At 47.4% G+C, this 16864-nt stretch overlaps 1 protein-coding gene across 1 annotated transcript in view; it reads right to left on the bottom strand.

The window, feature by feature from the left end:
- SF3A1 (splicing factor 3a subunit 1) overlaps positions 1-16864 on the bottom strand; it is a 213310-nt gene that overhangs the window by 102324 nt on the left and 94122 nt on the right. Inside the window, exons 8-9 of the mRNA XM_086943206.1 lie at positions 2931-3048; positions 2300-2485 (exon numbers count right to left, since the gene is read on the bottom strand). Of these exons, the coding sequence (XP_086799332.1) occupies positions 2300-2485; positions 2931-3048 (304 nt within the window). The remainder of the gene's footprint in view (positions 1-2299; positions 2486-2930; positions 3049-16864) is intronic.

Here is a 16864-nt window from a genome sequence, read left to right as displayed (position 1 = left end):
TGTCTGCGTGCGTGGCTCTGTCTGCGTGCGTGGCTCTGTCTGCGTGCGTGGCTCTGTCTGCGTGCGTGGCTCTGTCTGCGTGCGTGGCTCTGTCTGCGTGCGTGGCTCTGTCTGCGTGCGTGGCTCTGTCTGCGTGCGTGGCTCTGTCTGCGTGCGTGGCTCTGTCTGCGTGCGTGGCTCTGTCTGCGTGCGTGGCTCTGTCTGCGTGCATGGCTCTGTCTGCGTGCATGGCTCTGTCTGCGTGCGTGGCTCTGTCTGTGTGCGTGGCTCTGTCTGCGTGCGTGGCTCTGTCTGCGTGCGTGGCTCTGTCTGCGTGCGTGGCTCTGTCTGTGTGTGTATGGCTCTGTCTGTGTGTGTGTGGCTCTGTCTCTGTGTGTGTGTGGCTCTGTGTGTGTGTGTGTGGCTCTGTCTGTGTGGCTCTGTCTGTGTGGCTCTGTCTGTGTGGCTCTGTCTGTGTGTGTGTGTGGCTCTGTCTGTGTGTGTGGCTCTGTCTGTGTGTGTGGCTCTGTCTGTGTGTGTGGCTCTGTCTGTGTGTGTGGCTCTGTCTGTGTGTGTGGCTCTGTCTGTGTGTATGTGGCTGTGTGTGTGGGTGCAAATGCAATAGGTCTCGCATTTGCGAGAGATTAAGCTATTGGCATTGTAAATGACAATGCCATTTATTTATATGTTTTAAAAACAAAAATAATGTCATGAGCAATGCCAATAGCTCTAACTTTAACAAAGACGAGACCATTGCATTGCAAATGCTTGTTGGTTAGGAAGTTCATCTCACTGAATAACTTCTATCTGCCAAATCTCTTACATCCCTATGAACAGGGATCACTCTCATGCAACTCTCATGTCCCAAGGACTAGGAGCCTTCTCAATGCATCATTTCCTGCTGCTGCTTAAATGTAATAAATATCCCCTGATTCTGTAACTCTTAGTTGATCATTAATTATTTTCTGGCACAGCATACAATCAAACCTACATAGAAATATGCCCAAGGTCAAAACTGTTCCATTATTTCAAATATGTTTTTGGTTTGAATGTCTTCTTCCCTCTAGAAAAATGGGCCCCAAAAACAAAAATCCCCATGGGGTGCAAAAAGAAGCAAGTTAGTGACAAGGAGAGAGACTGCTCTATGCTTCAAAGTACAAGGCATTGAGGACAGACTGTAAAACGTTTGGGGGAGACAGCTGGAGGACAATTCAAAATCTAATAGCGTCCTGGAAAAGAGACTTTTGGACAGTTCATTATAAACAATTGTTGAGGGCAAGTATGGATTTTAATTTTTATAATTTTCTTTTTGAAATTGTTGACACAATTTTCATTGAAAACATCAACAAATCTAGGGGGGAGGGGACTTACCAGAGTGATTTTGTTATTAAGAATGAACCTGCTACCTCTGAAGATTGTAACAGGTGCCTGGGAGGGTATCCCCAAAAACGAAAGGCACTGTGATTTATGTAACGGCGGCATACAAGATATTAACCATGTTCTGTTTGTGTGCCCAGCACTCCTGTTAATATGTCGTAAATACTTAAGGCATGGTTTTTTACAGTATAACATCTCTACAGCAGAGCAGGCTCGCAACTTTCTTTTGCTCCCCCAATCTGAATTGATCTGTTTAGAAAAATTTCGTTTTTTTAAAGAATTTTTGAATGTTTATTGAAAATTAGTGGGCGAGGGTGACCTGTAGGTTTTTTTCGTACTATGCGATGTGATTCCATGCATTAGTACTTTTATATGCACTTTAAGTATTTTAATCAGTTATTAAATATGATAATCTATATACTATTTTTATACTGAACTAGCATTCCTGTAAAATAGTCAACTTATCATGCGTATCTACTTGAATTATAGCCTCTAGATAGTCATTTATGAGAAATGTTCTAGAATAGAGTATTCAATGCACTGGCACTTTATGTAAAGCATTAGCACTTTAATATGCCCTTTATAAAAATAATAAATTTTTTTTTTTTGCTGCTATTACTGTTCCATGTTCATCTCCGTGAAAAAGTTTTTAATTATTTGTGTAAATTGGTATGTGTATATTGGATGATATTTGTACCTTTTTTATCTTGTGCCACTTAACCGTAGATTATTTTAAAATTCCAGGGTGATAGCCAAAAGTTTTATCCATTTAAGATCGATAGTTATTGGCCGCAAGTGTACTTTATTAGAATATTTTTGCCCCTTGCAGTGAAGAACTTAATGGAAGAAATTAAATGATGTTTTATTTGTATTTTATGTGGAATTCCTCGGAATTCCAAATCATAATGAAATAATTGAATTGAATAGGGGGGAGGGGACTTACCTGGTGCATACACCTCATCATCACCCTGCTTCTCTCGGATGGAACGGTCCCGCTGCTCAAGCCATCTTGGATCCAGCAGTCCAATACGCATGTGCTCCTGCATTTTACTGGCTGGAATCTTCTCGCCGGTTATGGGCGAGACAAGGTACTCATCTGTGCCTGGTGCTGCTGGTTGAGGTTTTGAGGCTGAAACAAAGGTACATATTAACGTTAGACATGCTAGTAACAAGGGTGAGGGGATGATGCATTATGACAAGAAGCTGTTAACGGCTAAAGCCTCGTGTGTGAAAGGAGTTGATACTTTTGAGACAAGTATGTGCAAAAACTTAGCTCCCAGGAGAGATGCGCTTCAGATACAGAGTGATGAAAGACTTACAACCGGACCTAAATGAGCAAAGCAAAATGCAAAAATGAAGGAACTATTTTTTCTTAAAGATATGGGCATGGTTACATAAGGTAGTCTGATAACAGCATTAACCAGGAAGGAAGTGATTTTACAGGGTAAGATCAAGAAGACCGGGATGGTGCACTGTTACCTTTTAACCCCAGACAGAATCCAGGGCATTGGAAGAGATAGAAAAAATAAGAAGGGATGATGCAAAGGCTCAAAGACAAAAGGCAGCAAACATACCTTTGGGATCATAGTCCTTCCTTATTATAACCTGGTCTGGAGTAGGTGGGAGAGGTGGCGGCATGGGAGATTCAGAAGGTAGTGGAGCTTTCTGGCCATCCTCCTCATCATCGGATCCCTTAAACAGGACAAAAGAAACATTAGTAGAGCATGTTTTGCCACTAGACCTGGGAACTGAAGCACTAAGCAGAGACTGAACTCATTACAAGCGAGAAGTGGTCCATGCAAAAAAAATAAGCATAGTGATTCGCTGGTTCTCTAGAGAGCTGTTCATTCCCCACATGCTTTCAGTTTGTGGTGTTTCAATATCATAATATATCTGAAAATGTAAATGTGTTGACAATCACTAATGATACATAAAATATAGAAAACAAATAAAATCATTCATGGTTAAATGACAGACAATCATTGGCAAAGCCAATAGGTATTGTCTAAAGAAGTTACTGGCTTTGCCAATGTATTTTTTTGCCATATTGTACACCAGGGTCTCTGCTGTTCAGCATGGCTAATATTTAGTGCCATAGAGAAGAGTGATGTGAAGTCTTAGAGTGGAATGGTGAAGAGTAGAGTGTCAGAGTGAAGAAGCATTGAGAATAGTGTATTGGAGTGGAATAGGGTGGAGAAGCATTGAGGAAAGTGTATTGGAGTGGCATAGAGTGGAAAAGCATTGAGGACTGTGAATTGGAATGGCAGAGTGGAGAAGCATTAAGAATAGCGTTATGATATGTTATGTTATTTATTGATTTATATAGCGCTCGGCTACTCAGAAAGAGTGTCCCGGCGCTTTATTGGAGAAAGGAAAAACTGCGACATAATAACATAACACCAGATAAAAGAAAAAAAAACGGAGTGCCAGACAAAAACTCACAATAAACAGACTACTGAGTGAACAGCCAAGTTTTAAGGCCTTTTCTAAAGGCCAGCAGGCTAGTGGCTCCCCGCAAAGCAAGCGGCAAAGAGTTCCACAGCTGTGGTGCCAGCAATCCAAAAGAGCGGCCTCCGAGGCGCGCTTTCTTTACACGTGGAACAACTGCCAAGTACAGGGATTCCGACCTCAGAGACCTGGTCGGTTGATAAAAGACCAGTCTCTTTTGGAGGTACTTAGCTCCCCCCTTGTGAAGAGCTTTATAGGCCAGAGTGAGAGCCTTAAAGGCGATCCTCTTGCGGATGGGAAGCCAGTGCAAAGTTTTCAACAGGCCCGAGGCACTGGAACGCCTATTCAGACCATAAATTGCCCTTGCAGCGGCATTCTGCGCCACTTGAAGCCGCTGCAGCAAGTACTCTGGGAGGCCCAGGTAAAGAATGTTGGAATAATCCAACCTAAACCCAATCAGAGCCTGGACTGTCAATCTCCTGTGTTCCTCGGAAAGCAGGGGCAGAAACCTCTGCAGCATCCTAAGGATGCCGAAGCAAGTGCCCGACACCCCCAAGATCTGGGATTTCAAGGTTAGCCTATTATCCATCTTAACCCCCAGATTCTTGGCAACCTGAGAGGAACAAGACGGAGGGAACATATTCATTGGCCACCAGGCCTGCCAGTCTGGCTCTGTGTCACACCCAAAGAAAAGTACCTCGGACTTATCGGAATTGCACTTGAGGCTGTTCAGATGGAACCAGTGAAAAACAGCCCCAAGGCAATCCCGAATACTCTCCCCATCAAAGTCACCTCCTCTCTTACAAGAGAAGAGGAGCTGGGTGTCATCCGCGTAGGATACGATCTGGGCGCCCAACGACTCCACCAGCGCCGCCAATGGGGTCATAATGATATTAAAGAGGGTCGGGCTCAAAATAGAGCCCTGTGGGACCCCGACTCCCAGAGGCGGCATCACGGCGGAATCCGGCGGAGCCCAGATCGTTTGCCGGCGGCCGGCTAGAAAGGAAGAAAACCAATCGAACACCGTCCCCCGTAGGCCTATCTCAGAGAGTCTGGCGAGAAGACCATCATGGGGAACGGTGTCGAACGCCGCCGACAAATCTAACATCACCAGCATGACTTTGCCCCCCGAGTCCAGAACCCCTTTAATGGTTTCTGAGACCTCGAGGAGCGCAGTTTCTGTGCTAAGATGGGGACGAAAGCCCGATTGGGTGGCATGCAGGATCTCGTTAGTTTCAAGAAAATTGGACAACACACCTTGCACGTGTTTTTCCAAAATCTTCGTGAGAGCCGGCAACAGAGAAATGGGCCTATAATTAACTGGGGCCTTCGGATCTAGGCCAGGCTTTTTGAGCAAGGGAATCACCATCGCCTGTTTCCAAGCTTGTGGGACCACTCCATGCTTCAGCGAAAGATTTAACAGCGGGTTGGCCAGTGGGTTAATCACCTCCGCCACTTTCGCTAGAAATTTAGCCGGGCACGGGTCAAGGGGTGAGCCTGATTTTAAATTGCCCATTAGAGCTAAGGAGTCAGTAGCAGAGATCGGTGGAAACACACTCAGCGTCACACCTGGCCTGGCCAGTGGCGATGCGGTGATGTCAGGTTCAATCTGGACCGTAGACACTGGTGTCAGGAATGCCTCCTGAATGCGTTGAATCTTGCTCGTAAAGAAATCAGCAAGGTCCGTAGCCCAGGTGCCTGATGGCTTCTCGTCCGAGGTATTAGACCATGGAGAAGTGAATTCTCTCACAATGGAGAAAATCTCCTTGCAGGAGTTCGAAGCAGCTTCTATTCTCCTGGCTAAATATGCTTTTTTTTCCAGGCGAATGTCCCGGTGATAAGCCTTAACCACCGTTTTGTAGGTCTGCTTGGCACCAGTATCATATTGTGCCCGCCAGGCTCTTTCGGCTACCTTGCACTGCTGCCGCGTAGCCGACAGTGCAGCGGTGAACCAAGGCGCAGAGACCCGTTTCGGTGTCGGGCGAGATGTCAATTCCGGGGCAAGATCATTTAGCCTGTCAAAAAGCCAGTCCTGCAGGGTCTGCAGATCCCTGTCCAAATCGCCGGAGAGGGGGCAAGGATGGACCACTGCTGCCTGAGCCAGCATCTCTGGGGTTACTCGGTGATATGCCCTATGGACACGACCCTGTTGAGGTGCCAAGATAGGCAATGGTTTGACTATGCCCTTGATCACAAATTTGGCAAGAAAGTGATCTGACCATAAGACGGGAGTAATCTCTATGTCCTCAAGAGGGGAGGACGAGAATATCTGGTCAAGAGTGTGCCCCTTCTCGTGCGTAGGCTCCTGTACATAAGGGATCAGCCCAAGCGGGGTCAGCGCCTCAGAAAGTTTAATGGCAGCAGGGTCGGACGGATCATCCATCCGGAAGTTGAAGTCCCCTGCCACGATACAATGTTCCGCTTTCAGGGCCAGCCCCACCAGCACCGAATCCAGATCTTCAAAGAAAGTGCCGGGTGCACCAGGTGGCCTATACACGAGCAGTCCCTTGAAGGATTGATGCGGCGATAGAGTAATAGAAAAGGCTAGGGTCTCCGAGCCTCGGATGTCCATTACTGGTAGGATCGCACACGGGGTGCCTTTCCTGACCAGCAGTGCCACTCCGCCGCCCCTTCCCTTGGCTCTATCCTTCCTGAAGATGTTATAATCAGGCGGGATTGCCATGGCGACATCAGGGTTAGAGGAATCACCCCACCACGTCTCCGTGAGCATGAGACATAGTGGCTTCTCTATATCTAGTAGCTCAAAGATGTCTTGCGCATGTTTACATGCTGACCTGGTTTTTAATAGCATGCAACCAAAGCCCGCGCTAAGGGTGTTATTGATCGGCCGTGGAAAGAGCAAGCGGGTCGGGCGCCAGCCACAGCCCGGGCAGCAGGATTTCCCAAGATGACGTCCGGGAAAGACAGTGCGACAGCCTGAGCCCTGGGGGTTGAAAGAGCGAAGTTCAAGAGGGGAGTAATGCAGGACAGGGGTCCCGGGGGGACACATCCCTGGTGGTAGAGACCCACCCGCCGCGCCGTCCGCCTCCGGGACGCTGACGGGCGCAGACGGGCAGGACTCTGGCTTGACTCCGGCGAGAGTCCGGCGCTACCGCTGCGCGTCACCGCTGCGCGCAGGAGGCGAGCATTAAATAGGGCTCACCTGTGTTCCAAGTGAGCGCTAGAGCGCTCAAACAGGTGGCACACTCGCAACACAACACCCCCAAGATGGCGCCCAGCGCCAAACACGAAGGCAGAAGGAAAAGTGTGACAGATCCGCGAAAAGCGCGGTGGGTGGCCCAATTTAAGGTGCAAGTGAGAGGGCAGACAAAGATTGCTTTTAAAAACAGGGGAAATGCAAATTAGATGAACACAAATACAAAAGCGATATTTTAAAATGACAGCAGCGCTGAGGATTACAAATCAGCAGTATAGCGCGTGTGCGTGCTACTACCTTCTCCAAGCGTATTGGAGTGACTTAGAGTAGAGAAGCATATAGTGTATAGAGTGGCGTGGAGTGGATTGGCATAGAGTGGAGTGGAGTGGCGCGGAGTGGCATAGAGTGGCGCGGAGTGGCATAGAGTGGAGTGGATTGGCATAGAGTGGAGTGGATTGGCATAGAGTGGAGTGGATTGGCATAGAGTGGAGTGGCATAGAGTGGAGTGGCATAGAGTGGAGTGGCACAGAGTGGAGTGGCACAGAGTGGAGTGGCACAGAGTGGAGTGGCACAGAGTGGAGCGGACTGGTGTAGAATGTATTGGTGTAGAATGTTGCAGAGTGTAGTGCCATAGAAATCAGAAGGGTACAATGTAGACTCGTAGAATACAGTGTTGAAGATTTGAGTGTTGCACAGTAGAGTGCAGTGGTGTAGAGTGCAATGGTGTGGAGTAGTACAGTGCCCAGTAGAGAGGTAGTGGTGCAGAGTGGTGAAAAGTAGAATACAGTGCTGTAGAGTTCTGTGGCATAGAGTGCTGTTGCACAGAGTGGAATGCTGCAGAGTGGAGTGATGAAGAGGGCATTGGTATAGAATGCAGTAGTGCAGAGTCGAGTGGCATAGACTGCATTGTTGCAGAGTAGAGTGTCAGAGTTCAGGGGTGTAGAGTGACGTAGAGAGTAATGGCATGAAGTACAGTGGTGCAGAGTAGAGTGCAGAGGCATACAGTTGGGTAGAGTAGAGTGGACTTTTGTAAAGTATTTTGGTGTAGAATGTTGCAGACTAATGTGGCGTAGAGTGTAGTAGCATAGAATTCAGCATCTTATAATCCAGCAATGGTAGAATACAGTGATCCAGAGTATAGTGGTCCAGAGTATAGTGGTCCAGAGTATAGTGGTCCAGAGTATAGTGGTCCAGAGTATAGTGGTCCAGAGTATAGTGGTCCAGAGTATAGTGGTCCAGAGTATAGTGGTCCAGAGTATAGTGGTCCAGAGTATAGTGGTCCAGAGTACAGTGATGCAGAGTGCAGTGGGCTAGAGCGGAGTGATGCAGAGTGGAGTGATGCAGAGTGGAGTGATGCAGAGAGGAGTGATGCAGAGAGGAGTGATGCAGAGAGGAGTGATGCAGAGAGGAGTGATGCAGAGTGGAGTGATGCAGAGTGGAGTGATGCAGAGTGGAGTGATGCAGAGTGGAGTGATGCAGAGTGGAGTGATGCAGAGTGGAGTGATGCAGAGTGGAGTGATGCAGAGTGGAGTGATGCAGAGTGGAGTGATGCAGAGTGGAGTGATGCAGAGTGGAGTGATGCAGAGTGGAGTGATGCAGAGTGGAGTGATGCAGAGTGGAGTGACGCAGAGTGGAGTGACAAGAGTGGAGTGACAAGAGTGGAGTGACAAGAGTGGAGTGACAAGAGTGGAGTGACAAGAGTGGAGTGACAAGAGTGGAGTGACAAGAGTGGAGTGACAAGAGTGGAGTGACAAGAGTGGAGTGATACAGAGTGCATTGGCATACAATGCAATAGTGCAGAGGGCTGTGGCAGTGAAGGCAGTGGTGCAGTGGAGTGTGTCAAGAGTGCAGTGATGCAGAGTAGTATAGACAGTCATGGTGCAGAAAGCGATGGCACAGAGTGGTATTGAGTAGATTGTTTTAGAGTAGGGTGAAGTGGGGCAGGGTGGAGTGCAGTGGTATAGAGTAAAGTAGAGTAAAGCCCACCCTGAAACACCGTTTGTGGACATCTACTTCTCACTGATTAATGGCGCCACGAGCACCGATTTCCTCCTTTACACTCTACGTAGAGCACAGTGGAGGAAGGCGTTCCTATCCACTCTCGCTATCCCCACCACTAGAAAATCCGCTCATGGGCTAACACTTTCCATTACACCTTCCCAACTTTTCCCTGGCAGAGCCACTATCACCATCTGCAACATCAGGATCATCCTATTCCAAGCCACAGATAGGAACCTTGACCTACTAGACAACCTGTTCCCCACCTTCATAGAACATATCTCCAACCGGCGGACCTCCACTCCTAACATCTCAGACTACACAACACCCTCAACTACCAATCGCCAATCTAACTTGCCTAACCTATCACAACATCTGAACGACTCACACCGCTCCCCTCCCCCCAGTGCGGTAGTTAGTCACCCACCCGATGCGACTTCTCCACACGCCTCATCCACCGGCGAAGATCACTCTCCTTCATACATCATCCATACCCCCACCCTCCCTACCCCCCACTTCACACCGCCTATGAGTCTCGCAGAACCCACCACCGCCCTGAACCTATCTCCCCCGCCCCGCGGCAGGACCATCTCCCACCCTATCCCCCCCCCACTCTCACTCCCCACTACCCCACTCTCCCAACTAGACCCACAGAACACATCACCTCCCTTACCTCAACCCCTCCTCCTCTCTCCCCCCCATTCTCAGTCCCCACTATCCTACTGGCACCCCCCCCATCTCCAGCCTCCACTCATCCCTCAACTCACCTGCGCTGCCTCCCCCATCATCCTCATCCATGCTACCACCCTCCCCCTACATCATCCACACCCCTTACCCACAAATTCTCTCACCCATCGAATGCCACCCCACTTGCTATTACCGCAGAGCCCTGCAATGATGCTAGCACATCCCTCCCCCCAGCTCCAGTTCCCACTCCAGTTCTCTACTCAACCATTCGCCCACGGCTCCCATCCCCAACCCAACTCTGGACATGATTATATCCACCCTCCTACAAGTCAAAGAAGATATCCACATTATCAAAGAACTTCTTTTCACACACCCCAGACACCCCCTACCCACCACCGCTTCGCACAACAAGTCCCCTACCCCCCACACAGACCCTGTCACCCAATACTCCCAGCGTTGGCCCTCTATCCCCGCCCGCAATCACACTTGCCGTCCCCGTCGCGCCCTCAACCCCCTTTCTGACAGCGACTTACTCACCCTCCTCCGCTCATATGGCCCAGGCCCCTTAAACCACACAACCGCCACACACCTCCCCATACCCATGATTCTCACAAATCCCCTTAGGCCCCCCACACTAAACAACAGACGTTCCGTCCCCAATAATCTCAGAAAAGTCCCCCTCTCTCTAGAACACTCGACCACCCTACTTACCCCCAGACTCAAATGCATCCTACTCAACTGCAGATCGGCCCGTGACACTCCTCCGACATCGCGGATCTCATCATATCAATGGGTCTTGACCTAGCCATTCTGACTGAAACTTGGCTAACTGAAGCCTCCACACCTATAATGGACATATTAGTCCCCCCCAACTATCACATCATTAGACTCAACAGGACCGGCAAGACGGGCGGGGGTATTGCATGCATCTTTAGGAGCAACCTCGCTGTTACTAAAGTCACCTCCCCCTCCCTCACCTCCTGTGAACTCATCTGCCTCGATATCACCAGCGAGGGCAAACCTGCATGCTCTTTACAGGTCATCTACCACCCACCCGGGGACAACCTCACCTTCACCCAACAACTCATTGACACGATATCATCCAACGCCGGTCGGCAGATCACTCAAATCTACCTGGGTGACTTCAACCTCCACTGGAACGACCAGAAAGACGCAGTGGTGTATAGTCTCAAAACTCTCCTTAATGCGCTTCACCTCACCCAAATCTGCAATAACCCGACTCACGACAAAGGCTCTATCCTTGACCTTATCATCGCCAAAGAGGCTATCCAACTGGGGGCAATCCAACCCTGTGACTGGTCAGACCCCCACATTATCACATTCTTCATCAACGAAAAAGTTAAACTTAACCCGGCTCAACCCACCAAAACCAAGATCTGGAAAAGGGACATGAAGAATCTTAACCTCAACTCCTTGCCTTCCCACACCTGCAGTCTCCTCCTTCCCCCTTCGGGCGCTTCGGATGTTCAATCTCTGACAGACCTCTACCTCGACTCTATGACCTCAATAATCAACGAAGCCGCTCCCCTGCAACTGAAGAGAGTCTCCACCAAGATCTCGAACCCATGGTATGATGGTATTCTCAATGAGGACAGGCGTGCTATGCGAATGGCAGAGCGCACCTGGAGATCTGACCCCTCAGCCCTGCACCTTAAAACGCTTAAGAATAAGAGAAATGGCTACTTTAGGAAAATCAAGCGTTCGAAATCTGACTTCTTTAGCCACCAGCTGGACCAAGCTAAAAACCGACCAAGAAAACTGTTCGAACTAGTCAAAACTCAATCCAAGATGCAACCTTCACAATCAAACAGCACAACAAGTGATACACCACACTGTGAAGACTTCTCTGCTTTCTTTAAGCTAAAAACCGACAATATAAGAAGTGATCTCCTCAATGATGTAAGCCGATACTCCAGCCCCTTTAACATGACCAGCACTCGACCTAAAAACAACGCGTCATGGACGGCCTTCGACACCTACTCTGAAGAAACAATTCACAAACTGCTTTGCATCTTGAAGCCCTCTAATCACCTCATAGACCCCCTACCTGCTAATGCTGTAAAAGACGTCACCCCCTGCTCCTCCCACTCTGGACTAAAATCATCAACAGTTCCATTCAACAAGGTCTCATCCCAGACTCCCTCAAGGTAGTGCAAGTCACTCCTATACTCAAGAAACCTACAGCTGACCCGGCCGATCTAAACAATTACCGCCCTATCACCAATATCCCCACCTTGGCCAAACTGCTGGAAAAATGCGTACAACTCCAACTGACAAACCACATTGATCAGTTTGACCTCCTCAACCCTCATCAATCAGGCTTCCGAGCAAAACACAGTACGGAAACGGCTATGACGCACATAATCGATGATGCCCTCCAAATCCTTGATCGCAACGATTCCTGCCTCCTCATCCTCCTTGATCTCTCCTCAGCATTTGACACTGTCAAACATGAGAATCTACTGGAGTTGTTAAACACCAGAATGGGTTTATCCGGGACTGTCCTCAAATGGTTCACTTCCTTCCTACATAACCGGTCTCAGAAGTTCAAGACCAACAACGTGTTGTCCTCATCTGTGCCTGTAACCTTAGGCGTCCCACAAGGATCCTCCCTATCCCCCACATTGTTCAACCTCGTCATGGAACCACTCACCACCTTGCTTCAAGCATCGAATGTACACTTCCATATGTACGCCGATGACACTCAACTTTACCTCAAGCTACAATCCCCAGAAGGCAACTTCTGAACTCCACACTAAGAAACACCCAATCATGGTTGGCCGACAATCACCTCAAACTAAATGCTCTAAAAATTGAGTTCCTTCTGATCTCACCTCCTGCGAAAATCGCCACCACCCAAACCTGGCTCAATCACCTAACTGCACTCAATGTCCAACCCACCATCGTGGACTCCGCGAGATCCTTAGGCATCACACTTGACGCCAATCTCAACATGCAGCAGCACATTAGCAAAGCAACTAAAGGAGCTAATTTCCAAATCAACACCTTGAGGAAACTTAAACCCTTCCTCCCAGCTAAGGACTTCCAAACTGCTGTACAAGCCCTAGTCATCCCTCGCATAGACTACGGAATTGTGGCTCTCAGCGGACTTCCCCTATCAACAACCGCACCCCCAAGAGCCTCCTTGAACGCTGCAGCGAGACTTATCACTGGCTCAAGAAAGCATTCGCATATATCCCCTGACTTTAAATCCCTGAACTGGCTACCTTTTGAAGCCAGAATGCAGCTGAAAATTGCCTGTATTACACACCTGGCCGTTCACCACAAGTTACCCAACTACCTCACTCAAAAGCTGACTATATCAGGAGGCTCGAGATCCAATAGAAGCACAAAAAATCTCCTCCTGAAACCTCGAAGATTCCGGAAGGAAAAAACATACAAACGCTCCTTCTCAGGAATGGCACCCAGGATCTGGAATGCACTCCCCCCTGAAACCAGGCTTATCTCCTCCACTGCATTTTTTAAGAAAGAGGTAAAAGCCATCCTTATGGCTAAGTTCACCTGAACTCTAATGTTGCTGGATCAAAGACATTGCACGCCTTTTGTACTATTGGTTACCTGATTGTTTTATTGGTATTATATTTTCTACATGATTGCTATCCTATTTTGGTACTCACTTACTACCGACTATTATATTGCGTCCAATAGTTTGTGTAATCACCCTCTTGTTGCCCCCACCCTTTGTTTCTGTAAAGAGCTCTGATATCTGCAATGATCTTGTTCGCGCTATATAAAACTTTGAATGAATAAATAAAGTGGTGTAGAGTGGTGTACAGTGGATTGGCATACAGAACAGGGGTACAGAGTAGAGTGCACTGCATAGAATGCAGTGGCATTGACAATAGTCTTTTTCCATGGATGGAATTGTGCAGAGGGGAGAGGCCTAGACAAAGTGATGTATAGTGCAGGGGCCATGGTCTCTTATGACGACGATACTCAGTTGTTGGTGGCTCTCTCGAGAGATCCGGAGCAGGACGCCAGGAAATTTCAGGGCGACCTCTCGGCGGTCGCCGAGTGGGTGACCACCAACTGTCTCCAATTGAATTCCAACAAGACAGAAGTGTTGTTGGCGGGGGGGGGGGGGGGCGGGGGGGGGGGCGGGGGGGGACCATGATTGTTGGAGTGAGCTTTGGTGGCCCAAGAGTTTAGGTACGGCTCCCATCCCTAAGCCTGTAGTGAAGAACCTGGGGGTCTGGGTGGACACCACGCTCAATTTTCAGATTCAGACAAAAAAGGTGGCGGGCACATGCTTTGGTTTGTTGCGTGGGCTCAAACCTATCCTGGCCTTCTTCGATGTTACGACTAGGCAGATCATTATTCAAGCCTTGATTTTGTCTAGGCTCGATTATGCTTGCTCGTTGTATCTGGGAGCGAATAAATCTGAAATACAGAGGCTACAGAGAGTCCAGAACGCGGCCACAAGATCTTTTAGGCCTGCGTAGAACCTGCGCAGTGACCAGTGCCATTTGTCGCCTCCACTGGCTTCCTGTGGCCAGGCCAATTGAGTTTAAAGCACTGTGTAAAGCCTATTAAAGTCTGAAACTGGCATCCCCACAAATCCGGACTGATCTTTTTCTTTGTATTCCCACACGATCATTTCGATCCATGGGACAATGTCTGGTAGGGACCCCCGGGTGAGAAGAGCTCGCACCGGGCGGCGCTCTTTTCGTAATAGAGCGGCCATCCTGTGGCACTTTTTGCCGGCCCACATTCGAGGGCTTCCCAATTACATTTCACTTTAGGAAAGCCATTAAACATTTCTGTTTCCTCTCTTGTAGGCCTCCTGTGCTTCGGTGCGTGTTATTTTCTTGTTGCTTAGTGCCAGGACGCCTCTTATCTGGGGCAGCTGTTTGCGCTCTATAAAATTTTGCAACATAAAATAACAGGGGCAAAGAGAGGGGTGGTGTAGAGTGCAGAGGGGTGGTGTCGAGCTCAGAGGGGTGTCAAGTGGAGTGGTGTTGAGTGAAGGATGCATGGTATGATAGCACACTACCAATATAGTGAACACATTTTCACCTGAAATGACCATTACGTTTGCAAATACAGATTTACTGATCAATCTATACAGCACACAAATGATAATGTGTGGAAATTGCAAGTATTGATTTTTTTTAAATCAAATTAAAGTACTTGTTTCCAATCAACAAAAAAATTGCTTCATTTGTGCTTTCCTAATTCCGACAAATTCTGAAAGACTTGCACAGTTCATTTAAAAGTTGTTGTGTGCTAGAAAAAAAACCTTTTCTACCTTGAGGATCCATCAAGTTTGTCACATAAATCCCCTCACTTTGAAGTTGGAGAAAGAAAAGTGAACACCAAGCTCCACTGGAAAACAGAGCCGGACATTTGACCTCATTCTTTAAATGCACAACAAATGTAACAAGATAATAACAAGATTTACAGGCCTGTTTACAGAAAGGAGAGGTATTGTGAATAGATTTTGTCCTTGGGAGGGACAAATTAACGCTGAACAGCTTAAAACAAATAAAGCTTTCTGAACGTCCACAAGATGCCTTTAACAAACCAGACGGCTGCGCTGTCTGGTAGGCTTCCACCTACAAATCAATTCAATAAGGTAGGTTTTATGAGTCATGAAAAAGAATCAAGATCGCAAGGTCTTAAATTTTAGGTACAGAAAAAGAGTTGAACTCCTCAATATGCAGGATGAAGGAAAGGACAGAAGATGGATACAGTTAGAATGTCACAAAACAGTTTTGTAACAATTCCTGTGCCACTTCAAGTTGTAGTCAAGACATGCACTACCTTTACCCAGTTTGCGATATACAACATAGAACTGGGACCATTTGGTTTTCTCAAAAAGAAAAATACACACTTTATAAGCAGACCTCAAAAGAATTCAGTCTGAATACGGCTGGAGATGCAGGACAACATGCGGTATGGGAATATCAAAAGCTGATAAGTCACGAGTACTTAAAAAACCCTGGAGCCAGCAAAGTTTAGGAACTCCAAGCAGAAGGGGTTACCAATGCAACAGTTGCATTGCAGGAGGAAGTGATGGTGGTTCGCGGAGGAATGGATTTAAGAGCATGCATGTGCAGAATGGCAAAGGGCAGTAAGACACGCTTCAAGACTGTCAAGTCTAAGTGACATTGGATGTGAGCAGTGAGACTATTAAAATTCGTTATACACAGTTTAGTTCATGGTAGGGGGGTAGATCTATGTGACACATTCGAGTTGGCTCTAAAAGTTTAAGTAAGAGAATGCATTACCCAGTTGATTCTGCAGGTTTAAGCCTTAAGTTTTCGATTAACATGGGTAGACTAAACTCTTGATGGATAAGTTACTTACCTGTAATCCTAGATCTCTTCCAGTCATAAGCAATCAAAGTCATAAGCACTCATCAAAGTCATAAGCACTGAATATTCCCGCCCATATGCAGGACCCCGGAAACAATATAAAAATATATATGTAAAAACACATATCTCGCTCCCCATATATGTACATACATATATTATTTTTCTCACAGCAATGCAGCTCCAAAACTGAGGCTAAAACAATGTAAACACATGTACATGTACTGCAATTAGTAAGGAAACAAAAAACACATTAGATCAAATTTCCCTTGAACTTTGTGTTTTAATGAGTAAAACCACTCATAAATCCTAAAAATTGCTTATAAATAGACATTGTTAGCCCTCAGGCTGCATTGTAAAACAATAGCATAGAAAATGAAACCATTTTCAACAAAAACTGGCACCGTGCCTTTAAGGCAGCCCTGACCCCAGGCTTCCCATCATGCCTCAGGGGTGACAGTTAGGTCAGTTGTTCTTTGCATAACCCTGAAGACAGGGCTCAACCATAAGATTGCAATAGTACCGAATCTCATTTACCTGGGGAGGCGGGTGGGTTGCTTATGACTTTGATGAGGATACCCCTGGAAGAGAACTAGGATTACAGGTAAGTAACTTATCCTTCTCTTCCAAGGGATCCTCATCAATAGTCAGAAGCACTGAATAGAATAGCAAGCCCATCAACCCCCTGCAGGTAAATGATAAGTACATGACCCAACCATATCATAACAGCCAAAAACTCAGCTGCTAAACAGATTCCTCAGGGAGGCCTGGCCTACCTGGGTATCTGCTCTTGTGTCTGAATCTAGACAGTAATGTCTGGTAAATGTATGGACAGACCTCCAGGTCGCCGCTTTACGAATCT

This window comes from Lissotriton vulgaris, chromosome 11 (assembly GCF_964263255.1).
Source record: "Lissotriton vulgaris chromosome 11, aLisVul1.2, whole genome shotgun sequence".
Classification (NCBI taxonomy): Eukaryota; Metazoa; Chordata; class Amphibia; order Caudata; family Salamandridae; genus Lissotriton; species Lissotriton vulgaris.
The sequence above is the reverse complement of the archived record's forward strand: the minus strand, read 5'-3'. Positions and strand labels throughout refer to the sequence as shown.